We start from the raw sequence: 27,517 nt of genomic DNA on the forward strand, positions 1-27,517 counted from the left end.
TCCTTTGTGTAAATTTAGAGATCAATGCAAAGAGAAATTAAGACATAGAACCATAAAGTGTGTAGGCAGAACAGAAATAGGATCCAGGAGTGATCCACTGTTCGGAAATGGTGACATTTAAAATTTATTTTAATGTATAGTTTACTATATTAAAATCTAATTATATAAATCTTAAAAATATGAAAAATGCTCTGGTCAATTATCACAGGAAGTAAAAACCTTATTCCACTTGACCATTTAAAATCAGGCCTACTGTTCGAAGACTTTATTTTGAGATATTATTCTACAGACCTTGGAACTTGCAGAATACTGAGTTGCAGCCTCTTGTTGCTTTCACAGTTTGCTGTATGCCTGATTATATTGACATGCATGGATTCCACAAATGAGAGTGCTTTGCCTTTAACACTCAGACTGTTTTGGGGAGTATATCTTGGTACAACCTCCATGAAAGGGAATTTAATAGCAGTTACTGTTAAAAAAGCACAGATGCTTAGGCCAAGCAGTGCTGCTGCTTGGGATTTATCTAACACATGTGCACGTGTGGGCAGTGAGGGAAGCAAGTGGTTTACGCAGGAGTCCTCATTGCAGCAGGATTCTCATAGCAAAGAAGGAAACTTCACTGTCCCTCAACAGAGACTGTCAAATGAGTGATGATCCATCATATAATACTGTGTAGTCTTGAAAAGGACGGTTGTTAAATACTGTAATGGAATGTTCTTCAGGATATAAGAAGTTTAAAGAGCAAAGTACTAAACTGCGATGAGTATGCTGCCATTTCAATCAGAAGAGGCCCAGGAACTCTGTATGTGTGCAAATACTATAGGAGTATAATATATCTCCAGAAAGAGATGTAAGAATTATGTAAGAATTGATAACAGTGTTTGCTTCCTGGGAGGGGAGCCTAGTGCCTTGGGAAACAGGGATAGGAGAGAGATGACTTTTTGTTCTATATAATCATGTAATAAAAGAAAATACAAGGGGGAATGTAAAAATTAGAGGAAGGTACCTATAATAGATGGTATATTTCTTTCCATGAACTTAATTTGTTTACTCAACAAATACTTGTTGAGTGCCTAATATGTCCCCAGCCCTGTGGTAAAAACTAATGAAGAAAACTAGACAAATCTCAGCCCTCCTGAGGGTGGTGGAGGTTGCAGACAGTAAATAAATTACCTAGTATATTAGAAGGTCATAAGGACTATGAAAAATCAAGCTGGGAATGGGGATAGTGAATACTATGAGTAGGGAGGTAGCGGAGGATTAGGCATTTTTAAGTTAAGGTGGTCTGTGAGCAAATCTCTGAAGAAGGTGAAAAAGCAAGTTGCATGGCCACTGGGGATGGAACCCTATGGGCAGAGGGATCTGCACATGTAAAGACCCCAAGGGCACGGACTGATGTGGCTGGAGTACGACGAACAAGGTGAGCCACTGGGAGGTTTTTGAGCAGAGGAATGACCAGATTGGATTTTTGTTGTAAAGGTTCACTCTGGCCCCGGTGCTGAAAATAGACTGTGGTAGGGGCAAAGGTAGGAGCAGGTACCCACAGCAGTGATCTGGTGAGAGATGGTGTGGACCATGGAGGTGATCTGAAGCAAGATGGACTGGATGTGGGTGAGGAAAAGAGGCGTTAAGGAGGACTTTCAGGGTTTGGGCCTGAGCCCCTGAGTGGATGGAACCAGTGGAGAGGGCTGCGGGTGGAGCAGGGGCAGGTGGGAGACTGGACCGAGAAGTCAGGAGCTCAGGTTGGGACGTGCCTGTTGGAGGCCTAGACGGAGTTGTCATCCGGACAGGCGGATGTGTTATCTGGGGCTGAGGAGAAGCTGTTCCAAACCTGTGTTGAGGTGTGTTTCTGGAGAGAGGTCAGTCAGCAACGAGGAGTAGTGGGAGCTTTTTTCTTCAGGTTGCACGTTACTCCCTCTTAGGAGGAATGCAGCATTCCAGTCCTCTGCTGTTCATTTGTTCAGGTGAAACTTTTCGGCCAAGCGTAGTCAGGAGTGACAGTAAACACAGGACACCTCCTACCTGCCAGGCGTGGTTCTCAGCTCGTAGTATGGATTAGCTCACTTAGTAATCCTCTTAGCAGGTCTGTGCGGGCATGGGAGTCAAGTTAATGTCCCCACGCTTACAGATGAAGCAGCTGGGGAACAGAGATCCTAGAGAACTTGCCAGAGGTTTCATGACGAGTACCTGAAGTGCAAGCACTCCAGCTGCGTAGTCTGCACCCCAAGTGCTCTGCTGCTCTCTTTGCAGCCGGACACTCTTCAGGCTTAGTGAGAGCGAGACCCAGGGGCCCCTCCAGGGCAGCCCTGCTGACCAAAGTAGAGCTCTGTGGTCACGGAAAAGTATGTCTGTTCGTGTTGTTAAGTTGCCTTTATTTAATAAAATATCGGGTGCCTGGGTGGCTCAGTCGTTAAGTGTCTGCCTTCGGCTCAGGTCATGGTCCCAGGGCCCTGGGATTGAGCCCCACATTGGGCTCCCTGCTCAGCAGGAAGCCTGCCTCTCCCTCTCCCACTCCCCCTGCTTGTGTTCCTCCCTTGCTGTCTGTCAAATAAATAAAATCTTAAAAAAAAAAAAATCAACATTTACCTTATGTGAAGTTCCTATCTTATAAAGACATTTTGACTCTGAATTTTATGTTTTGATAGCTTAATGTTGCTCATTGTTTAGGTCAATAGAATTTTAAAGGTTGCCAAACCCAACTTTGTGGTCATGAAGTTACTGGCAGGAGGACACAAAAAGGAATCTAAGGTAAGCGCATTGTGGGGAAAGTAAATGGGTGTTAAATTATTGTAGAACTTTTTAAAAAATAAGATGCACAAATATTACAAAAAGGTAAAACATTCAAAAATCATCCCTTTAAAAGAGGTTCAGGGGCGCCTGGGTGCTGGGTCAGTTAAGCAGCTGCCTTGGGCTCAGGTCATGATCCTGGGATCGAGCCCCACATCGGGCTCCCTGCTCGGCGGGAAGCCTGCTTCTCCCTCTCTCCCTCTGCCGCTCCTGCTGCTTGTGCCCTCTCTTTCTCTACCTCTCTGTCAAATAAATAAAATCTTAAAAGAAAATAAAAAATAAGAGGTTCAGTGGCAGAAAGTAACTAGAGCTTGCCATTTTGCTTTGAAACTTGAGATTTTATTGACTTAAAATTTCTAAAGTCTGCCCTTCCATTCCCCTCCCTCCCATTCCCCTCTTTGTGTAAATTACTGTGTAATTTACTGTGTAATTGTGTAAATTACTGTGAATGAGTAAAAGAGTAAAACAGAAAATGTGTGAAAACAAATTTATTATGGGAGAGATATTTAAAAAGTCATCTGCCTTTAGAAAAGTGAATGCTTCAGTAATTGAAGTCTTTGTTTAATGGCTTGAGAGATGGTAAATTCTCTCAGCTTCCCTTACTGATGTTGTTATCAACATGTGCCTGCTGAGCATTGGCACACTACATGTACCTCTGTCTGTCGACTCCCATCGCGGCTTGCTATCTTCCTTCCTCATCTTCTGCCGTGCTTTACTAGACACGGTTTCATTGCTTAGTACTATCCATGACCCAGGAACTAAAAAGTGTGCTGACCCACCACCCTTCCCTGTGATTTAAGTCCATTTGCCTTTGTTAACTGTTCTCTTTCATAAACCCAGAGATAAGCTTGTTGTTTTCCCTCCAGGTTAGTTCCTGTTGTCTTTGTCATTAAACCAGGTTTTTTTTTTTTTCCCCTCTCTCGTGCTGCCTTACCTCCAAAATTGCGAGAAACTAAAATACTGTACTGTCTGAATATTTGTAGATACATTTGTTTACTTTCTGCCTTTCTTTACAGGTTCCTCCTGAATTTGATTTCTCTGCTCACAAATACTTTCCTGTTGTGAAACTTGTTTGAAAGACACTGAAAGGGGGGACATCAAGGGGCAGAATCTACTTTCAGATTCTAAGGGGATCCATCTGTCAGTCTCAGCACATAACACGAAGTGAAATGGATTTCTTGGATGACAGCCTATTATAAGAAATACTTTTAATTTGACAGCCTTATACGACGTGAATGAAAACTGCTGTTTTAAAGTGGTTTGTTATGTTCCATGGATGAAACTGGGCTTAATGCAGTGATGAATGTTATATGGTTTTATTACAGATTTAATCATAAATCATTTTTTTATGAATGAGTGAAAATAGTGTTTGTAAAGGTTAATAAATTTCTTGACAAAAAATGCACTACTGGAAATGAAAAACAACAGCACTTTGTTGATGCATGTTAAGGACTGAAGGTGTTTACTCTTGAATAGTTCAAACAGATTCAAAAGTTTCAAAAACGATCAAACATTTGGATGGGGTTTTGGTAAAATACATTTAAAAGGGAATATGTGGGGTGGGGGGAACCTCTAAACTATCTAGGGAGACTAAATTACATGGGGATTGTGATTTTGTGTGTCATGATGTCTTAAATTATATACCTGTAAGAATATAGAGGTTTTTTAAAAAACATCCTTTAACTGTTCCTTTTGGCACCTTTAAAACATGCAAAATGTTTGCTAGTGACATTATTCAAGAGGTAGGAATGCATAGATTGTTAATTTTTAGGGTTAGGTTTCAGTGTGGCATAGTTTTTGTTCACTGCTAAATATTCATTTTAACCCACGCAGTGTTTTCAAGTGGGGATCTTTCCAGTATCTGCTGCCTTCAGAAACAGACTTAAATCCACCTGTACCCTGTAAGTGCCCAGCACCAGAGGCCCTGCCCTTCCTTTGCTGCCCATTCCTCTTCCTGGCTCATGCTGCCGTGGGTTTTTATTCTACATTAGATGGTATCATTTTATTCTAAGCAGTAAAGATAGGAAAACAAGCATTTGTTTCAACTGGCTAGGGCCTTGGTTTATAAAACGTATTATGTGAAGTTTATGCATAAATTTAAAGAAAATATTTCAAGTCCTTTAACTTTCCCAGAGATGTGTTTCACAGGCACACCAACAAGGATGGAAGCATTTTACTTTAGCTTTTTCAAGAGTGCATGTGATGATACCAGCTTTGAGTAATCCTTCAATCTATACATTATCATCAGATTTTTATAAGCCAGTTTTTAAGGGAGAGTGGCTTCGTACACAAACATTTAAATACACAACTATTTATTTCCCCAACTCTGACACTAACGAACATTTTCAAAATCTAAGCTAACAATGTGGGAAAAAACCCTACAATTCATGGAATCTTTTTGTATTTTTTGTAAAATTCAGAGACAAGGATTAGAAGTTGTTGAGTGTTCTATAAACTATCAATTATTTATAGTAATCTCTTGGGGTAGACCGAGCCCTTGGACCTTAAAGGCTCCTGAATTCACACTTGTCTTACACCACTCTGGGTTCTGCTAAAAATAGCTAACCAACTACTACCAATTAAAACAATCATGCCAGTTAACCGATCTAGTTATTTAATGACTGCACACTGACTTAACAGGTATTGGTTTATTTGTCAAATTCCATCACACAAAAGTACATTAAGTATGTGCAGTGCTTTCATTACTCAAGAAATCTGAGTATTGTGCAGGGAATCTGCAGTCCCATCTGCAGAAGAAAAGGTGGGTCTTCACATTCCTGTCTACATACCATTTGAGAAAACAGAGGAAGGTGTAAATTAAATAGTTCATACCTATTAAAAATTGGAATAGCTGCTAATTTTGGATGAAACCATAAGACCAAAGTGGAGGGTTTGCCATCTACTTATGTATTACACAGGTTTTTGTTTTGCTTTAAAAAAAAAAAAAAACCATGACACCGCTATAAATGGTTGCCTATGTGATGTCAAGGTAAGCCGGTGGTAAGAAAGCATGACTGGAGAGATTACTCACAGTACACACCTCCCGAACGAATGGCCTTTGGTGCCTCTACATGAAGATGGAAACAGTGTGGTCATTTTTTATTTATATTGACATCCCATCTCAGTCCACAAAAGGGTTAAGGCAAACCATTCTTAATCTATAATTTGCAAGCTGATTCTTCAGGAGTCCAATAGGGCAGTAAAGGAAAACAAAGCAGCTGAACTTAAGAGTCTTGTTTCTTAGAACTCTGTGCACACTGATTAAAGATGGAATGAATAGATGTTTTATTGAAAAGGCAAGAGAGATTATCAACCCTAAGGCTAAGACACAAAGAGAAGTTGGACAAGGGCTTAGATAAAATCTTACAAAGCTATTTTTAACACCCTTTAGTTGCCTTTTCCGGGTAGAAAAGTTTAATCCTAGCAATTAAGTAAAAAGGTACCTACACGAGTAACATTCACATTGGAGATCTTAACCTGAATGCAAACCAGGTCCTGCCTTCAGTGCCAGCCAGGGGCACCATGAGTCCAGAGCAGGTGAGGGGCCAGGCATCCAGCTCACCAGCTGTCTGGCCTGCGTAGTTCTTTAACTTCTCTGGACCCCCAGTTCCTCTCAAGTTGAGGGGTTATACCAGGTGATCTGAGGCTCCTGCATCTCAAATCCTCTGACTTGTAAGAGTAAGTATCACTACCCACTTACCCTTAAGACCTGAGAGTCATTAGTGTGACTTTGCCAGTCATTCGTAAGTGGCAAGAGCCTACTTACTGGAAATACAGAGAAGCAACTCAAGGTGAATTATGATTAGTCCTTTTCAAATTAACATTGATTTTTAAATCACTGTTGATAGTCATTTACCATAAGCCAAACGTACAGACTATGGCAAAAACAACTGTTAATTTCTCTTGCCTTTCTAAACTTTCCCCCTGTGTAACACCATATACTCTTAACATCAACTTCCTCTCCTTTTCCTGTAATGGTGCATTGGGCAGTCCACAGCAAACATGCCCCCACAGTGCTCTGCTACAGGCCCCAGGGTCAGCTCTGGTTTGGCCCCTGTTGTGTCAAAAGTCTAATCCACTCATGGCTCTTGGTAATAGGGACTTAATACAGAAGATTTTGCTTTGCCCGCACATACTAAGCAAAGTAAAAATAGATCACAAATGTTCAAATTACAAGTCACTTAGAAGCATTTTTGTACATTAATGACAAAGGTTATATAAGTTTTTTAAAAAATTCTCACATAAAATGTCTTTGTATATAGACTTGTTCAAAACTGTTGCTAGTGATGTTTGTGTTAACAGTTTTGTACTCCAGGCCACTGACTGTCGGAACCAGAAGTGAGCACATGAGAGTATAAGCCAGGAATCGTTCAGCACTGACCTGTGAGAACAGAAATATCGGGCTGGTACCAGCCACTCAGCACAGCGTGTGAAGCGGGACACCAAAGGGACCAGAGAAGAATTCTCAGGTGCGGTGGGTCTCTTGGTGTCAGAAGACAGACTCTTCTACAGGCTTTGATTTTTTTTTTTAAACAAAGTTACATTCCAGAATTTTTTAAGCGCCACTGTCACCATACTTGGAGAACTTGGGTTCTGTTTTTGATATTGATCTTCTCATACCTATTAGCTGACAAATTCTGATACCTTAGTATAAATACTTCGAAAAAACCATCTACAACACAATCATTTTCCTACATAAAGTACATATTAAAACTCCACAATAATCATCTTTAGATGTATATTTTACTTAGTACATTTCACAGTATTCAACCCCTCATAAATACTTCGTAGTGATCTCTTTTCAATCCTGACATGAAGTATGTAATTCCAGTTGATTCAGAGTGTGTGATTCCTCTTTTCACGCTGATCAAGTAAATTTATGTCTCCTTTCTGATTTTCAGCATTAAGAACTAAAAAAGAAAAAAAATAAAAAGCATAATCTAACATTAAAACATGTAGGGGAAACCAGCCAGGCAGGTTCTATTTGACCTAAGTATCGAGAGACTGCCTCAAGAGGACAGTATCTCCGTCAGCAACATAATGGGGGATTGCATTCCTAATCAAGGACAAGACAGTGAAGAAACTACATGTATGGCCAACATGGTGCCATGAAATAAAGCTAAAACATATAAAAACTTCCTATTTAAAATACTGAAATAATGCCCCATGTCCTCTAAAGTGGACAATATAAAATATAAGATTTGTGATACAACCACAGCTCTCCTGTGCTCCATGCATCCCTGTTGGTATCCCTCCAACAGGAAACACAATGCCCTAAGAGCTACCTGCAGCTTCAGTCAGCTCTTACTACTCCAAAGCTTCTCCTTTACAGAGCTGAAGACTGTATGTGGCTCCCATCATCCTTACTCTCCTTTGACATACAAAGGACATACAAAGACCTCACAAAACCTAAAACCACCATGCTGATTTACAACTACAACACATTAAATGGTTAATGATTTTATTAAATGAATTAAATGACTGCCTTAAATATTGTCTTTTAAAAAGTTCTCTAATAAAGTTGGAACTAATGCCTTTTTCTTCTAATTTCCCTGGAGCAAGCAGGGAGGGTCTTACACTATTTTAATGATAGAATGTTAAAATGATGGTGATGACAATTCTTGAAACAAAGCTTAGAGAGCATTTTTCTTTGCCTGCGTCCTTTGTTTGAAGCCTTGTACAAGGTCAAATTCATGGGACACCTGTGTGTAGGGGATGAAAGATCCCAGGGCTCTACTGCAAAGCCAAACATTTAGGATACTAGACTGATTTGAAAGGACAGTAAAAGAGATGTTAAGACAGTAACCATACCAGCAAATAGTCAAGGACTGAGGTACAAAAATGAGTGGACTCGATGACAGGAACAGAAAAAGAGACTTTGTATTTGTTTAAAATTCTGACTTGATAATATGTTCGTGTTTTAAGTATAGCCTAAGAAAATAATTTAAAAATCAAGTTAGAACTATTTCTAGAAACCTCAGACAACTCTGCCAACTGTAATAACTGACATGCTAGATGAAATATGAAAAGATATTTTAAAGAACACACTGTTGAATCAAACCCAAGCTGAGAGACTTTCTACCAAATAACTGGCCAGAACACTTAAAAACTATCAACGTCATAAGATAAAAACAGATGGTTTTGGGTTAAAGGACCCTAGGGAGGTGTGACAATAAATGCAGTATATAATCCTGGATTATTATATATTGGACCAGAAAAGGGATATTAAGTTGGACAGTTCACTAAATTTGAGTAATAACGTTTTATCAATACTAATGTCATTTCAATAACTGTACTATGGTTATATAAGATATTAATATTTGGGGAACCTGGGTGAGAGGTATATGGAAACTCTATTTTAAATTAAAATCAATTATTTTCAAATTGAAAAGTTAAAAATTTTAAAGTAAGACACTAAAATGCACTGTCTGTAATGGCAATAGAAGAAGGAATCTGTGAGGCCAAACGTGGAGTGAAAAGTTCCAACTCCTGAAGGTAATAAACATCAAAGCTAGCTCTGCCCTGAGGACTTCTGAAGCCTGAAGATACCGGCCTTCTCCCTTTACAGCTTCCAAAGATGAGGGCTCCACTCCAGAAGGGGACTCCTAAATAGAGCTGAAACTCCCAAAGGATTGTGTCCTTGGATTCAAGGTAATGGAGAATAAGTCTGCAGTGAAAATGGGACAGCAAGAAACCCTAGTGGTTAGACCGGGGAGGAGGACTTCTCAACTATATGAGATGACATTGCAAGTATACAGTTAGAACTCACATTTCCTGTGTGATCCAAAAAATATCTGAAGAGAATTTACGTTATTAAAGAGGTGGTGATTTTGTAGTGCCCTTCTTGAGACCGATAGAGGCAAACAGCCTCTAGTGCAGTACTGCTCTAACTCAGGCCCCAGAGGCTTCCTACAGATAAAAGTTCCCAGGAAACTTGTAGCTCACAGTTAAAAGCACAAAACACAAGGAAAGAAGGGATCCTAAGGACAGTCTGATAAAAGAAATACCCACAAGGTTTTCAGATACTGCAGCTGGAAGATAAAGTCTGAAACATTTAAAGAAATAGAAGATGTTTGTAAACATAAGCAAAGAATAAAGTTTAGAAATAAAAAAATTAAAAAGAACAGATAAGGCATAGCTGAAGGAAAAATTGGTGAACTGGAAGCTATGTCAGGAAATCATTCTGAATGTACATCAGGGAAGCAGAAATGGGTAATATGGAAAAAAGGGTAAGAGACATGAATAGAATGGTAAGATCTAACATTTCTGATCTGAGTTTAAGAAGGAATCAAAATGGGAAGAAGCATTATTCAAAGATATCTTGACTGAAATCTTCCAGAAGTAGCCTTGTCAGATATTTTAAAAAAAAAAAAAAAAGGCGGGGGGGGCGGAGCTTTTAGAACAGTGTGGTATAGTGTGAGTCAGCAGAGAAATTAATGGCACACAAAGTCTGAAAAGTAGACCTGAATACATACAGAAATCTATTTGGTAAAGGTGGCACCTCAAATCAGTGGCTTTGAGCTGGTGTTTGGCCAATTAGACAGCCCTTAGGAACAAGAAAATTGGACCCAACCTTGTGCCACACTACCTGAATACACTTGAAATTAGTTATGAATTAGAGATCTAAATGTAAAATATAAAAACATAATGATGATCCTGGAAAAATGGTGACAACAGTGGCATAGTTTTTGAATTTCAGGGTCCCTACATAAAGTGACTACCCTGAAAACCTCAAATCAGACATTTACAAGAGTAGATGGCAAGGAATCCTGCAGACCCCAAAATACAAGCAGAGACAAAGACAATGGCCAGTGCCTGTACGCTAACACTGTCTAGAAAGAAAACAGGAGCAATGGAGCACCTGATGGACCTGAGAACAGAAGAGGATAACCCCAAACAACCAAAAGATTTACACCCGAAAGTACCTGGGCCCATGGACAAACTGCAACTGGAAAGCAGGAGACTTTCTGCTACTCCCGCAGCAGGTGACCACAAAGTAGCTATGGTAAGGATTGAGGGGCCAGGGGAGGCTGAGCCCCATGAACTTCTGAAATGCATTTACCAGGACTCCTTTCTGGGGCTCCTTCCTGGGTAGAGCCCCATGGGGGTAGGGGGAGGAGAACAGCTGAGTGTGGAGGAGAGCCGTGGCTAAGCAGGACAGGAACAAGGGACAAAGGACCTGAAGGTTCAGATTAAAGTGGGGAAGGTCCCACTGGCCAAAGAAGATGGGACAACCTGAACTTCAAAAACGGTAATAAATACAATTGAACATAACCCATCAAATAGGTTTAAATCCACTGAGTTTGTATTTTAAATATCACCCTCAGAGGATGACAGGGAAATAATTCATTATTTTGAAAATGGGTAAATAAAAAGAATCAAGCATTTTTATTCTATATTATAGGACTAAAACTACTGACTTACCTATTTATAAAAATATCCCAGTTAACCAATGGAATAGAAAAAGCTGAATTAGAATACCATGAAAGAATTAATGAAGGTACTGAACAACAACTGCTACTTATATCACAAAAAGAAAGGTGTTCCTTGCCTCCTGATGAAAGAACACACCACTGCCTCCCACTTTACCAAGGGCTTGAGCCCAAACCTGAACCAAGCCTCTGGATATCAGCTGCCAATATTCGGGAAATAGAAAGGAAAGAACATACTAAACAGCACTATGAATGTACAATCAGCACTATACGGACTGGAAAACTCTAGGGCAAATGGAGGAAAGGAATGGAGGGGAAACCTGTAGACTAAGAGACATTTAAAGAGCTATCAATTTTAAGAAAACGGGCAAAACTAAACTGGTGTCCAGGGATGCCCACTTGAGTGATAAGCCCATAAATAAATGCAAGAAAATGCCTATTAGGTCAGGATAGGGGGTGCTATTATGGGGAGAGACCGGCCTCTGGAGGGCTGGTAAGGTTCTAGTCCTTGAGGTGGGTGGGGACACAGTTACAAGGTATTTACCTTCTAAAGACATTTGTGTGCTTTTCTGAATTTGTGTTTTAACTTTTTAATAGAACTAAAAGAAAAATGTGAAAGTGTACTTAAAACACACAGATGAATTCCTTCCAAAACTAGATGGGAAAACTTGCTATGACTCAATATCCAGAGGCAATAAAAGACAAGACATAAAAGTTTTGAAACATTCACATGGCAAAAAACACCATACATAAAACCAAAACACAAACTGGGAAGAAGTATTTGCAACTTACACCACAGATAAAGGGCAATCTCCCTAGCATATAAAGAGCTCTTAACAACTAGGAAAGGAAACACTAAGAATCTGATAGAAAAATGAATTTTAAAAAAGGGAACCATGAAACCACATGATACTACAACAAGAGGATATGTGGCAGGGTGACAGCATTAGAAAAGTCACCATCAGACAAGGGTTTTCAATGGACGCTAAAGCCACACCATTTCAAAGCATCCCCTTCTACATGACTTCTCAGTTACAAAGGGAAAATGGCCCTTTGTGATGGGAGAGACCCGGCGGACAGTGCCTTAACCAAGCCATCAACCTGCCAGGGCCTGCCTCTTGGTGGGAAGCAAGAAGAGCACACTGCAGCTGCAAATATCAGCCAACCTGAATCCAATCACAAGCAAATGGACAAATCCAGAATCTGATACATCCCACTGGCCCAGACCCTTCAAAATTCAAAATGATACAAAATGCTACTATAAGAAGCTGCTTGGAAGTATTGTGCAGATGTTAGGGCTTTTTGATTGCTGATACAGAGTGATCAAGTGGTGACCTAGCCATCTGTTGGGAAATCCCGTGCTCGCTTCGGCAGCACATATACTAGAAATGGGAAATCCCTAGATGTCATGAAGACAAATCCTCCAGCCAACACCTGAGGGCTGGAGCCCCCTAAACACACAGACCTTCTGAAAGGTCTTCACCTTGGACTTCTCAATCCTCCCCTCCCTCCATGGCCCCATGTTCAAAGGCTTCTGGATTGGATGGATTATTTACAACATTAGTGCTGGGATTGTTTAGTCACTGCCAAAGTGAATGAAGGACCACAATGTGAAATTCAAGGCAGGCCCACTGCCTCGGCACACCTCTTACCGTTCAGGTTTCTGTCGTTCCCTGCAAGGGCTGCCTGCTTATCTGTTTCCGATTCTGCCTCGTTTTCATCCATGTTGTAGTCCTCCTCTCCTCCCAGCTTTTGCTGGTGTCTTCCTGTAAAGTGAGCACAGGCACAGAGAGCACAACCCACATGACTCTGGAGGCCGCAGGGGCACCAGAGCCCAGGAACCGGGGTTTCTCCCAGTCACGGCTCAACAATCAGGTCCTCTTGCGACCTCTGGGAGAATGGCGGGCACTTGCGTGCCTGCGCCAGTACGAATAGCAAGTGCAAGTTCTCCACTTCCCTAGCAGCCCTGCTTCGACGGAGTCCATGGAAACCGTGGCCCTCGACACAGGGCTGTATTCTGGGCTGGAACTAGGGAAACAAGCTAATTAACCCCAAATCCTGGGTGGTGTTTTTTTTTTGTTTTTTTTTTTTTTTTTAAAGACCATCAACTCGAGGTTAAAGGAAGGCACTGCTGTTGCTGGAAACAACAGCTTTCTAGTTAATGACGGCACCTCCTCGGAATGGCTTGTGGCTCTGACGGAAGCAAATGGAGAGGCTACTGGGTGCCGAAGGATTTTCCATCATCCCTACATAATTAGGGATCGTGCATCACCACATTCAGCCCTGCAGAGAACCACCACCACAAAAGATCAGGACAAAAGGCGTTCAAGAGACATACTATATTCATAGGCTTTCCTGTGAATGTCTTATATACACATACAGGTAGGTAAACAAAATCATTTTTTAAAATGCGGGTCTGGGAGAGTTAGCTCTAGTTACATCCCCCTGCACTCACTGCCTGAAGTGGAGGCAAAGCCCACATCTTTGGGCCCTGCCGCTTTATTTGACAGCTGCACCAGGATGACGTGTATCCTGCAGGACCTCAAGCCAATCCTCAGATATTACCCTCTGTGGCCAGTCTGAAACCTGAGTGCCACTGGATTGGCCACCAGAGTTTCTTCTTTTTAATTCTTTAACCAAAACCTTGTGAGAGCACAGTCTTCAGAAAGAGAAACTCAAGTGCAAACGAGATCTAGAAACAGGGTGATTTCCACAAATTGGCACATTCCCCCACTCTTGTTAGTGGCTCGTCCCAGAGCACAGGTATCTTCCCTTCACAGGTGTTCCTGGCTCAGCTGGGAGTGACGTCTTCCACAGCTTTTAGGGACCGAAATACATCCCAGAATATCGTGATCTCAGTTTCCCCACTTTCCTGTATCTTAAAAAAAAAAAAAAGTCCACCAAACCAGATAGGATTCACAGGTCACTTTGCTGCCATGCTCAAATATGCATGAAACCCCATCTACCCAATTCCATTCACTGGGCACTGGTGGTGACACCACGTGTGGGTGTGAATGCAGACACACAGGCAGGACACAGGGTCCAGTGTGGGGGCTACGTTCACTTGATGCTAAGCGCCCACCTCAAGGCCTTCCGCCTGAAAGCCCCCCCCACCCCAAACACTGCGGACTCCCTGTGAATATTAATTCTGACAAATCCAACTGCTGGTGAGCACACTGCTCTTCCCTCCCGCCTCCTCCATGGTAAGAGACCCAACAAACCAGAAGAACTACCAAATCGCAAGCGGGCTTTCACAGGGGCCCTTCCAGTGTCAGACGAAGAGCAGTGGAAAGGAATGAGCAGACAGCTCACTGGAGCAGCTCACCCACCTTCCTCATCAGCACCCTGCTCCTCCTCCTGCCCATCGGGGATGACAAGCTGGTCCCGCTCCAGGTCCTCCGTGTCCTGATTTTCTTGGCTCGCCAGCATCACTCCTGGCACCTGTGGCGTTTGGCCAACTGCTTCAGCTTCTCCAATGCCTCTTCCACCCACGGGTCTGTGTTCCTCCACAGCCTGCTCTCGGCGTGGCTCCTGGGGCAGCCCCAGGCTGTCCCTCGGAAGCTCCTCACTGGCGACCTGAATCTCGTTGGTTTCCTCTGTACAGAGAACAGAGTTAGCTGTGACCTCACTAGCATTTAGTTTAAAACAAAAACAGGGTGCCTGGGTGGCTCAGTTGGTTAAGCGACTGCCTTCGGCTCAGGTCATGATCCCGGGGTCCTGGGATCGAGTCCTGCATCGGGCTTCCCCTGCTCTATGGGGAGACTGCTTCTCCCTCTGCCTCTGACTGCCACTCCCCCTGCTTGTGTGCTGTGTCAAATAAATAAAATCTTTAAAAAAAAAAAAAATCAAAAAAATTAAACACAACCACCCCCCATACCCCTCAATTCCCAGAGTCTCCCCAAGGGCTGGATGGGGAGCAACTGGGTAACTTATTCTGTGACTGCAAAGACTGCAGGCTTCTCTATACCTGCAGCTCATCTTCAGAACCATAAGAGAGAAGTGGTTTAGGAAAAAAGTCTGGACAAATTCTCCTGATTTCAGTGACAACCTATCAGCTGAAGTTATCTGACCCTCCTGTATGTCTGGACAAGTACTTGGGTGCAGGGCCTGCCAGTCTACCAAGGACTCACTCCCCAGAGACACAGCAGCCCCCGTTCCCGGGACGGCTGCCCAGGTCTCAACCATCTCCCCTATCACACAGTCCCAGTGATGTCCTCAGTAAGGCACAGCCCGGACCTTTACACAGCTGCCAAAGAACAAGGCACTCGCTTTACAAGGATGACAGTAAGACAAGGAAAGCCCTAGGGCCCCAATTCCAGGTCCCCAGAGAGACCTTCACCTGCCTCTGGCAGCCCAAACCCAGGTCACCAATTGCCTCCCACAAGGATACTCTGTCGTGAGGCCATGTGCAAAGATGTTGGACACAAACCACCACAATGTTTATTTTGGAGAGAGCTTAAATGTTTAATTACCAAGCTTCACTTACTTTTCTCACCTTGTCTCTTCAAAGCCAAAGCCGCCTCAGAACTGGGGGCTGGTGTCTGGGGCTCACCATTGCTGGGCACGTTTCCTTTCACTTGAGGCACCTCTGCCTGTGGCAGGTCCACTTCCTCTGGCCTGGGCTGAGGCTCACTGGGGGCTCGGAGCTGAAACAGGATCACACGACAGCCAAGGCTCTATGACTTTACACCTCACAACAAACCCAAGCAATGCAATGGACATCCTTCTGACAAAACACCAAAACCCTGAGAAACGCCATGATCTATCCCAATTGTACCATACCATCTGGCATAAATCCAAAGCTCTGATGTTACGATCTCCCAGAAAGTACTTTCAGTAATGGATTAACAAGTAGGTTTCTAACAGTCTGATCAACAAGGACAAGGGTACCCTGAATGATAAACCAGACCAGGCTGACTTCTATAAAACACTGACCCAACAAGAGCAAAACACATTCTTCAAGTGCACATGGAACATTCCCCAGGACAGATGTTAGGCAATGAAAGAAGCCTTAACAAATTTGAAATAATTGGAGAACATACTTTGTATGATGTCAATCACAAGGGAATGAGATTATCAGTGACAATAAAATTTGAGAAATTCATGAACGTGGAAATTAGACAACATACTCCTAAATTAAACCAATGGGTGAAAGAAATCACAAGGCAAATAAGAGAGTATCTTGAGAAAAAACAAATAAATGACATACGAAACTTATGGGAGGCTGTTAAAGCAGTGCTTAGGGGGAAATTTGCAGGTCTTTATTAAGAAAAAAGAAAGATCTCAAATCAGTAACCTAATCTTCCACCTTCAGATACTGGAAAAAGAAGAGCAAACGGAACCTAAGAAGGACATAATAAAGGTTGGAACAGGAATTAATGGAATACAGAATAGAAAAACAATAAAGAATATCAATGAAATCAAAGTTCTTTGAAAAGTTGAACAAAATTGGCAAAACTTCAGCTAGATTAACCAAGAAAAAGAGAAAAATTACTAAAAAAATAAGATGGGATAACACTACTGAACTTACACAAATAAGAATATTAAAAAGGAACACCATGCATAACTGTATGTCAACTTTGATGACTTAGAGGACATAAGGCAAGTTCCTAGAACAATACAAGCTACCAAAATGGCCTCAAGAAATAGAAAATGTGAGAGGCGCCTGGGTAGCTCAGTCGGTTGTGTCTGACTCTTGGTTTCGGCTCAGATTATGATCTCATGGGCCGTGAGATCAAGCCCCACGTTGGGCTCCACACTCAGCCAGGAGTGTACTTGAAGATTCTCTCCCTCTGCCTCTGCACCATCTCCCTCGGTCTCAGATTATTTTTTTTAAAAATAGAAAATGTGAATAGACTTAAAACAAGAGACTGAATTAGTAATTTAAAAACCTCCCCCAAAGAAAAGCCCAAGCCCAGATTATTCCCTGCATATTTTCAGACCACAGTGCTTTGAAACTAGAACTCAATCACAAGAGGAAAGTCAGAAAGAACTCAAATACATGGAGGCTAAAGAGCATCCTACTAAAGAATGAATGGGTCAACCAGGAAATTAAAGAAGAATTAAAAAAATTCATGGAAACCAATGAAAATGAAAACACAACTGTTCAAAATCTTTGGGATACAGCAAAGGCGGTCCTAAGGGGAAAGTATATAGCAATACAAGCCTTTCTCAAGAAACAAGAAAGGTCTCAAATACACAACCTAACCCTACACCTAAAGGAGCTGGAGAAAGAACAGCAAATAAAGCCTAAACCCAGCAGGAGAAGAGAAATAATAAAGATCAGAGCAGAAATCAATGAAATAGAAACCAAAAGAACAGTAGAACAGATCAACGAAACTAGGAGCTGGTTCTTTGAAAGAATTAACAAGATTGATAAACCCCTGGCCAGACTTATCAAAAAGAAAAGAGAAAGGACCCAAATCAACAAAATCATGAATGAAAGAGGAGAGATCACAACCAACACCAAAGAAATACAAACAATTATAAGAACATGTTATGAGCAACTCTATGCCAGCAAATTAGATAACCTGGAAGAAATGGGTGCATTCCTAGAGATGTATCAACTACCAAAATTGAACCAGGAAGAAATAGCAAACCTGAACAGACCTATAACCACTAAGGAAATTGAAGCAGTCATCAAACATCTCCCAACAAACAAAAGCCCAGGGCCAGATGGCTTCCCAGGGGAATTCTACCAAACATTTCAAGAAGAATTAATACCTATTTTCTGGAAACTGTTCCAAAAAATAGAAATGGAAGGAAAACTTCCAAACTCATTTTATGAGGCCAGCATTACCTTGATCCCCAAACCAGACAAAGACCCCATCAAAAAGGAGAGTTACAGACCAATATCCTTGATGAAGATGGATGCAAAAATTCTCACCAAAATACTAGCCAATAGGATCCAACAGTACATTAAAAGGATTATTCACCATGACCAAGTGGGATTTATCCCTGGGCTGCAAGGCTGGTTCAACATCCGCAAATCAACGTGATACAATACATTAACAAAAGAAAGAACAAGAATCATATGATCCTCTCAACAGATGCAGAAAAGCATTTGACAAAGTACAGCATCCTTTCTTGATCAAAACGCTTCAGAGTATAGGGATAGAGGGTACATACCTCAATATCATAAAAGCCCTCTATGAAAAACCTACAGCAAATATCATTCTCAATGAGGAAAAGCTGAAAGCTTTTCCCCTAAGGTCAGGAATGCAGCAGGGATGTCCACTCTCACCCCTGCTATTCAACATAGTATTAGAAGTCCTAGCCACAGCAATCAGACAACAAAAAGAAATCAAAGGCATCCAAATGGGCAAAGAAGAAGTCAAACTCCCACTCTTTGCAGATGATATGATACCGTATGTGGAAAACCCAAAAGACTCCACCCCAAAACTGCTAGAATTCATACAGGAATTCAGTAAAGTAGCAGGATATAAAATCAATGCACAGAAATCAGTGGCATTCCTATACACCACCACCAAGACAGAAGAGAGACAAATCAAGGAGTCGATCCCATTTACAATTGCACCCAAAACAGTAAGATACCTAGGAATAAATTTAACCAAAGAGGCAAAGGATCTGTACTCAGAAAACTATAAAATACTCATGAAAGAAATTGAAGAAGACACAAAGAAATGGAAAAACGTTCCATGCTCATGGATTGGAAGAACAAACATTGTGAAGATGTCAGTGCTACCTAGAGCAATCTACACATTCAATGCAATCCCCATCAAAATACCATCCACCTTTTTCAAAGAAATGGAACCAGAAGAGACCCCAAATAGCCAGAGGAATATTGAAAAAGAAAAGCAAAGCTGGCAGCATCACAATTCCAGACTTCCAGCTCTATTACCAAGCTGTCATCATCAAGACAGTATGGTACTGGCACAAAAACAGACACATAGATCAATGGAACAGAATAGAGAGCCCAGAAATAGACCCTCAACTCTATGGTCAACTCCTCTTTGACAAAGCAGGAAAGAATGTCCAATGGAAAAAAGACAGTCTCTTCAACAAATGGTGTTGGGAATATTGGACAGCCACATGCAGAAGAATGAAACTGGACCATTTCCTTACACCACACACAAAAAGAGACTCCAAATGGTTGAAAGACCTAAACGTGAGACAGGAGTCCATCAAAATCCTAAAGGAGAACACAGGCAGCAACCTCTTTGACCTCAGCTGCAGTAACTTCTTCCTAGAAACATCGCCAAAGGCAAGGGAAGGGCAAAAATGAACTATTGGGATTTCATCAAGATAAAAAGCTTTTGCACAGCAAAAGAAACAGTCCACAAAACCAAAAGACAGCCGACAGAATGGGAGAAAATATTTGCAAATGACATATCAGATAAAGGGCTAGTATCCAAAATCTATAAAGAACTTATCAAACTCAACACCCAAAGAACAAATAATCCAATCAAGTGGGCAGAAGACATGAACAGACATTTTTCCAAAGAAGACATCCAAATGGCCAACAGGCACATGAAAAAGTGCTCAACATCGCTCGGCATCAGGGAAATCCAAATCAAAACCTCAATGAGATACCACCTCACACCCGTCAGAATGGCTAAAATTAAGTCAGGAAACGACAGATGTTGGCGGGGATGCGGAGAAAGGGGAACCCTCCCACACTTTTGGTGGGAATGCAAGCTGGTGCAACCACTCTGGAAAACAGTATGGAGGTTCCTCAAAAAGTTGAAAATAGAGCTACCATACGATCCAGCAATTGCACTACTGGGTATTTACCACAAAGATACAAATGTAGGGACCCGAAGGGGTCCGTGCACCCCAATGTTTATAGCAGCAATGTCCACAATAGCCAAGCTGTGGAAAGAGCCAAGATGTCCATCGACAGATGAATGGATGAAGAAGAGGTGGTATATATACACAATGGAATATTATGCAGCTATCAAAAGGAATGAGATCTTGCCATTTGCAACGACGTGGATAGAACTGGAGGGTGTTATGCTGAGCGAAATAAGTCAATCAGAGAAAGACATGTATGATATGACCTCACTGATATGAGGAATTCTTAATCTCAGGAAACAAACAGGATTGCTAGAGTGGTGGGGGGTGGGAGGGATGGGGTGGCTGGGTGGTAGACATTGGGTAGGGTATGTGCTGTGGTGAGCGCTGTGAATTGTGCAAGACTGTTGAATCACAGATCTGTACTTCTGAAACAAATAATGCAACATATGTTAAGAAAAAAGAAAAAGAAGAAGATAGCAGGAGGGGAAGAATGAAGGGGAGTAAGTCGGAGGGGGAGACGAACCATGAGAGACGATGGACTCTGAAAAACAAACTGAGGGTTCTAGAGGGGAGGGGGCGTGGGGGGATGGGTTAGCCTGGTGATGGGTATTAAAGAGGGCACATTCTACGTGGAGCACTGGGTGTTATGCACAAACAATGAATCATGGAACACTACATCAAAAACTAATGATGTAATGTATGGTGATTAACATAACAATAAAAAATTTAAAAAAAAAAAGGAAAGGAAAGCCCAAGCCCAGATGACTTCACTAGTGAATCTCACCAAGCATTTAAAGAATTTAAAGAATCAATACCAGATCTTCACAAAGTCTAACAAAAAAAAAAGAGAGAGAGAGAAAGGAATATGCCAGCTTATTCTATGAGCCCAATATTACTGGATATCAAAACCAAAAACATTACAAGAAGACTACAGGCCAATATCTCTTATGAATATAGACACCAAAATCCTTAACAAAATACTAGCAAATCAAATCTAACGTATAAAAGGATTATATACCATGACCAAGTAGGATAAATCCCATGAATGCAAGGTGAAACATCTAAAAATCAGTTAGTGTAGTACCATTTCAATAGCATGAAAGACAAAAAACACATGATCATCTCAACAGATGGAGAAAAAGAATTTGACCAAATCCAACACCTGTTGATAAAGACACTCAACAATTAAGAACAGAAGGGAAGGGGTGCCTGGGTGGCTCAGTCGATTAAGCATCTGACTTTTGGTTTCAGTTCCAGGCTCCAGTCATGATCTCAGGGTCATAAGATGGGCGCTCTGCTTCAGATTCTGTGCTCAGTGGGGCGTCTGCTTGAGACTCTCGCTCTCCCTCTCCCTCTGCCCCTCCCACCTCTCACACATGCTCTCTCTAAAATAAAGAAATCTTTAAAAAAAAAAACACAAAAGAAAAGAAGGGAACTTCCTCAATTTGATAAAGTCCATTTATGAAAACACACTGCTAACATCAAACTTAATGGTAAAAACTGAATGTTTTCCCTCCATGATCAAGAGGATATCTGTTCTTCCACTTCTGTTTAACACTGAATGGAGATTCTAGCCAGGGCATTTAGGCAATAAAAAGAAACAAAAGGTATCCAGATTGGGAAGGAAAATGTAAAACTCTCCCTCCTATACCATATATATAAAATTCAAAGGAATCACCTACCAAAAAATACTATTAAAGTTCAGCAAGGTTGCAATATAGCAGATAAATATAAAAAGATGAACTGTATTTCTACACACTAGCAATGAATATGAAAATAAAACAATTCCACTTATAATAGCATAAAAAATACAAATAAATTGAACAAAAAAAGTACAAGACTTCTGTAAACTACAAAACATTATTTGAGAGATTTTTAAAGGACTTAAATAAATGGAAGGACATCCCACATTCATAGAACAGTACACTTAATGTTGTTAAGATGGCAGTACTTCCAAACTGATCAACAGATTCAATATAATTTCAAATTCTATCCCACCTGGCTTTGAAGAAATTGAGATCCTAAAATTCATATGGAAAGTCAACTGGCACAGAATAGCCAAAATGTCTTTAAAAAGAACAACGTTGGAGGGGTGCCTGGGTGGCACAGTCAGTGAAGCATCTGACTCTTGGTTTTGGTTCAGGTCATGATATGGTCGTAAGATCCAGCCTCGCATCAGGCTCTGTGCTCAGTGGGGAGTTTGCTTGAGATTCTCTCTCTCTGCCCCCCACGCCCCCCACTCCCTAAGATAAATAAATCTTTTTAAAAAATTAAAATTTAAAAAAGGTGGCACCTGGGTAGCTCAGCCAGTTAAGTGCCTGCCTTCGAGCCCCACATCGGGCTCCCTGAACAGTTTTGCTTCTCCCTCTCCCACTACCCCGCTTGTGTTCCCACTCTCACTGTATCTCTGTCAAATAAAATCTTTCTTTAAAAAAAAAGTCTACATGAATATTCATAGCATTATTCATAAGCCTAAAACTAGAAATAACCCAAATACCTATCAACTGACAAATGAATCAACAAAATGTGGCCTATCCACACAATATTATCCAGCCACAAATAGGAATGAAGTATTCATACATGCAAACACGTGGATGAACCTTGAAAGCATTACACTAAGTGAAAGGATACAAACACAAGAAGTCACACAGCATATGATTCTACTGATATGAAATGTCCAGATAAAGCAAAACAGAGACAGAAAGTAAATTAATGGTTTTCTAGGAGTGAACAGGGAGAGCTAATGGTTATAGGGTTTATTTGGGGGAATGAAAATGTTCTAAAATTGACTGTGAGGATGGCTGCACAATTTTGTGACTATACTAACAACCAACAAATTGTAACTATTACATGGGTGAATTGTATGGTCTGTGAATTCTCTCTCAATAAAGCTGCTATATTTAAAACCAACAAACACAGATTTCCTGAAGGCTTTGAGCAGCGGCTTCATGGGTCGAGCGTGAACCCTGCCTATGTGGGTGCTCATCAGCCCCACCACTGACCAGATGGTGTGGGGGCCACAGTACTGAACCCTCCCCATGGGGCTCAGGGCTTTCAAAACAGAACAGCAACTCTTTCCCACGGTGGCTGTAAACTTTAAATGAAGAAACCCTGGTAAAGCTCTGAGCCCAAGGACAAGGCCAGAGCCCAGCATGCCCTGTCAGAGTCGCAGCATCCCGGGACTGGCTGGCGTGTCTCAGCTCTGGAGCCAAACCCGCAAGGGAGAGCAGAGATAAGAGCAAATCAGACAGCAGACAAGGGAACAGAATGCCTTCCAGAAGCCAAATTACCTGCTGGCTTTGATCCTTTTTTTCACTGAGGTCTCTAGAAGCAACAGCTTCATTTCCCTTTTTAGTGACTTCTTCTATTCGCTCCTCACACTGCTCCTTCAGCTCTTTCATCTGACTGATGCACTGGCTCCTTTGGTGAAAGAAAGCGAAAGGAAAGACAAATATTTAGGGATGTGTCTATTCAGCAAGGATTTCCTGCCATGACCGTGGCATCCACCATGTCAGTAAGACATAGCTCATCTTGTTCCTGGTTCCGGCTCTTGATATCAAGAGGGCACATAAGGCATGTGGGTTTCAGTTACTAAATGGCAAGAAAACTGGAGTTTGCTGAAACTTACTACAAATTTGTCACACTGTTCTAAAACAGCTGAACTTTAGTGGTTAGAAAAAATAATTTTTAGGGACACCTGGGTGACTCAGTTAGTTAAGCATCTGCCTTTGGCTCAGGTTGGGATCGAGCCCCGTCAGGCTCTCTGCTCATTGGGGAGTCTGCTTCTCCCTCTCACTTTCCCTCTCTGCTCTCTCTCCCTCCCCCTCTCAAATAAATAAAACCTTTAAAAAACTTTTTAAAAATACAATCTGTGGCAAAATAAATATATATATATGATCTTGTCCCCAGCTATTAGCACAGAGCTCCTAAAGCCCTTGGAATTTCTGGAGTAATGGATGGGTCTTCTGTCAGTCAAAGGAACCCTCTGGACCACACCTGAGTTTACGCTAATGTGCTGGCTTACACAGCCTTAGGATGGGGCTGGTGGCCAGAGGAACCACCCCCATAATTACAGGGTTGGAACTTTCAGCCCTACCGCCACCTAAACTCCAGGAATGGGGAAAGTAGAGATGGAATTTATGTAGTAAAACCTCAGACAAAATCTCTGGGTGATGAGGCTTGGCAAGCTTCTCAGTTGGTTAACATCAATGTACTAGAAAGGTGGCACCCCAACTCCACCAGGAAAGGAGCTGTCTCCCCTACAACTGCCCCACAACCAAGACTCTACCATATAGCTGTTCCTGAGATACAGCCCTTATAATAAAACTGTAGTCATGAGTACAGCACTTGGCAGAGTTCTGTGAGTCATCCTACAGAATTACCAACCCTGAGGGGTTCAGGAGGCACTGAACTTGTAGCGAGGAGGCAGAGTACAGGTACCTTGGGGACACCTGGAATTTGTGGGTATCATCTGAAGAGGGGAGAGTCGTGGGACTGAAAAATGCAATAACCAAAATTAAAGAACTTAAAGAATGAGTGCAAATAGCAGAATGGAGGCAAGAATCTTTGAAATGGAAAACAGAACAATAGACATTACCTAATCAAAGGAACAGAGAGAAAACAGACTGGGGTAAAAAAAAGAAAAACAAACAAACCTGCATGGGGGATCCGTACGACTATGACAGAGATCTAACATGCCTGTCCTCAGAATCCAGGAAGGAGAAGAAGACTTTCCCAGCAGGGCCCACATAACTAGCCACCTTTACAACCATGCCCCAAATATTCCTCCTCTTCACTCATCTCGGGGATCACAGGATACAGTCTGCCTCGCCCAGATGACTCCAAGCTCCTCATGTCCTCCTCCTTTCCAGCACAAGTCCTAGCCACCCTTCTCTACTCCCCAGTTGGTAGGATTCCATTCTAAATGACCTTCCCTAAGAAGTCTTTTTTTGGGTAATAGATAAGGATTCATGAAAATGACTGTTTAAGAACAGTATCTAAAGGCACTTTCAAAAAGTGGGTAAGTTAGCATATCAGGTTTGGCTGGGTGAAACAGAAAGGGCAAGTGATAGCAATCTGCTTCTTCCGCAAAACAAAGTCTGATGTAGGTTGCCCAGCGCCAGGATGGCAGCTCTGAGTCATCAGGGATAGAGACTTCTCTGTTTCATGATCCTGGCACTGGTTTCTAGCCTCATGATCCAAGATGGCTACAGTGGCCCAGCCATCTTGCATGAGTCCCAGGCAGCAGGAAGGAACAAGGGGGAAAGGTAAAGGAGAGGGGTTACAGTGGACCGTCCTCACTTTCAGAAGCCTTCCTAAAGTCCTACACTACCATTTCCTTTCCCCACTGGCCAGAAATTAGTCACAAGGCCATACTTAACTGCAAGGAGGGTTTGGAAATCCAGGAATTACATTGGGGGAGAAAATAATGGATCTGGATAAGCAATGGCCAGTCTTTGCCACAGGCAGTTTTAAAAATATTTTGAGGGGGGGGCGGAGCAAGATGGCGGAGGAGTAGGAGACCTGGATTTCGTCTGGTCTCAGGAATTCGGCTGAATAGGGATCAAACCATTCTGAACACCTACGAACTCAACAGGAGATCGAAAATAAGAAGAATAACAACACTCTGAACAGAAAAGTGACCACTTTCTGGAAGGTAGGACGTGCGGAGAAGTGAATCCGAGGCGATATTCGGGAGGATAGACAGCAGGGGAGGGGGCCTCTGTCGGCCGCTTCTGGCAAGTGCTAGAGCCGTGGAGCACAAAATCAGAACTTTTAGAAGTCAGCTCCGCGGAGGGACGTTGCTCCAGTGGCTAAGCAGGGTGGAACCCTCGCAGGACAGTGTGGTCTCAGGACCCTCGGGGTCACAGAAAGACCGGGGGTGCCTGAGTGCGGCAGAGCTCCCAGGTATCGGAGCGGGGAAGCCGGCTGCAGAGACGGAGCCGAGGCGCGGGCTCTCAGCTCGGGGTTGCCAAAAACTGTGATCCGCACCGCAGTCGGGCCACTGCTCCTCCAGCAGGGACCCAACAAGCGGCAGAGCCGGGGAAACTCCCCTTCCTCCCCCGGGAGGAGCAGGGCGGGAGCGCACCGCAGGGATCTGCTGGGTTTGGAGACTCCACACGGGGTCGGGTGCCAGAGATAAAACGCTCGGTCACAGGCCGGGTGAGCACGGAGTGCGGCCAGAGACAGGGGAGACAGGAGTGACTGCTTTTCTCTGGGGGCGCCCTGAGGAGCGGGGCCCCGAGTTCTCAGCTCCTCCGGGCAGAGATTGGGAGGCCACCATTTTCACCCTGGTCCTCCAAAGCTGTACCGAGACCTTGCAGGGAACAAAAGCTCCTGAGAGCAAACCGGAGCAGCTTGCTTAGCCCAGACTCACAAGGGTGGGGCAATTCCGCCTCCGGCAACAGGCCCCTCCCCCAGAAGATCAGCACGAACAGCCAGCAAGCCAAGACCAAGTTTACCGATCAAGGAGAACAGCAGAACTCCAGCGCTAGGGGAATACTGCACATAGAATTCATGGCTTTTTTACCATAATTCATTAGTTTTTCAAAGTTAATTTTTTTAACTTTTTTTTGAATTTTTCTTATTCCCTTTTTCAAACATCTTATCAATCCCTTTAAAAAAAAACATTTTTTATTTTTCATCTTTAGAGTCATATTTTTATCCCTTCATAGTAGTTACCCTTATTTTTGGCATATATGTAAGTTGTTCTCTCTTTAAAATTTTGAGATACAATTTCTTCTAACAGATCAAAATATAACCTAAATCACTAGCGTATGGCTTTGTTCTATTCTGCCTGATCACATTCTCTCCCTTTTTTTTTCTTTTTCTTTTTAAATCCTCTTCTTTCTTTTTAAAAACAACTTATCAATTCCTTTTATAAAATCTTTTATAATTTTCATCTTTACAGTCATCTGCCATCCCTTCATTGTATCAACCCTTATTTTGTACATGTATGTCTTTCTTCCTTTAAAATTTTAGCAGGCACTTTCTTCAAACACACCAAAATATGCCCAAAAGCTAGTGTGTGGCACTGATCTATGCACTAGCCTGATCATATTTGATCATATTCTGTTTTTCTTGTTTTGTTCTGTTTTTCTTTGTTTTTATCTTTTTCTTTTTCCTTTTTATTTTTCTCTTCTTTCCCTTTCTTGTCCCCTGGTTTCAGGTCTTTTCTGATTTGTATAGAGTATATTTGCTGGAGACGTTGTTAACCTGTTAGCATTCTGTTCTCTCATTCATCTGTTCTCCTCTGGACAAAATGACAAGACGAAAAATATCACCTCAGCAAAAAGAACAAGAGGTAGTACCGTCTGCCAGGGACCTACTCAATACTGACATTAGTACGATGTCAGACCTAGAGTTCAGAATCATGACCTTAAAGATACTAGCTGGGCTTGAAAAAAGTGTGGAAGTTATTACAGAAACCCTTTCTGGAGAAATAAAAGAACTAAAATCTAACCAAGTTGAAATCAAAAATGCTATTAATGAGGTGCAATCAAAAATGGGGGCACTAACCGCTAGGATAATTGAGGCAGGAG

At 42.1% G+C, this 27,517-nt stretch overlaps 2 protein-coding genes across 7 annotated transcripts in view; one reads left to right on the top strand and one right to left on the bottom strand.

Moving 5' to 3' along the window:
• NAA35 (N-alpha-acetyltransferase 35, NatC auxiliary subunit) overlaps window positions 1–4,192 on the top strand; it is a 94,790-nt gene extending 90,598 nt beyond the window's left edge. For all 4 annotated transcript variants that reach the window (XM_028122234.2, XM_028122237.2, XM_028122236.2 and 1 more), the window contains exons 22-23: window positions 2,668–2,748; window positions 3,804–4,192. In XM_028122234.2, the coding sequence (XP_027978035.2) occupies window positions 2,668–2,748; window positions 3,804–3,863 (141 nt within the window). In that variant the 3' untranslated portion in view covers window positions 3,864–4,192. The remainder of the gene's footprint in view (window positions 1–2,667; window positions 2,749–3,803) is intronic.
• Window positions 4,193–5,420: 1,228 nt separating this feature from the next.
• Window positions 5,421–27,517, bottom strand: part of GOLM1 (golgi membrane protein 1) — a 65,141-nt gene continuing 43,044 nt past the window's right edge. For 2 of the 3 annotated variants that reach the window (XM_088019155.1, XM_088019156.1), the window contains exons 6-10: window positions 23,267–23,396; window positions 15,706–15,865; window positions 14,549–14,815; window positions 12,872–12,985; window positions 5,421–7,697 (exon numbers count right to left, since the gene is read on the bottom strand). In XM_088019155.1, coding sequence (XP_087875281.1) covers window positions 7,624–7,697; window positions 12,872–12,985; window positions 14,549–14,815; window positions 15,706–15,865; window positions 23,267–23,396 — 745 coding nt within the window. In that variant the 3' untranslated portion in view covers window positions 5,421–7,623. The remainder of the gene's footprint in view (window positions 7,698–12,871; window positions 12,986–14,548; window positions 14,816–15,705; window positions 15,866–23,266; window positions 23,397–27,517) is intronic. The other variant, XM_088019157.1, reaches the window with a different exon arrangement.

This window comes from Eumetopias jubatus, unplaced genomic scaffold (genome assembly GCF_037043125.1).
Source record: "Eumetopias jubatus isolate StellerSeaLion01/CBP00866 unplaced genomic scaffold, mEumJub1_p1.0 scaffold_15, whole genome shotgun sequence".
Taxonomy (NCBI): Eukaryota; Metazoa; Chordata; class Mammalia; order Carnivora; family Otariidae; genus Eumetopias; species Eumetopias jubatus.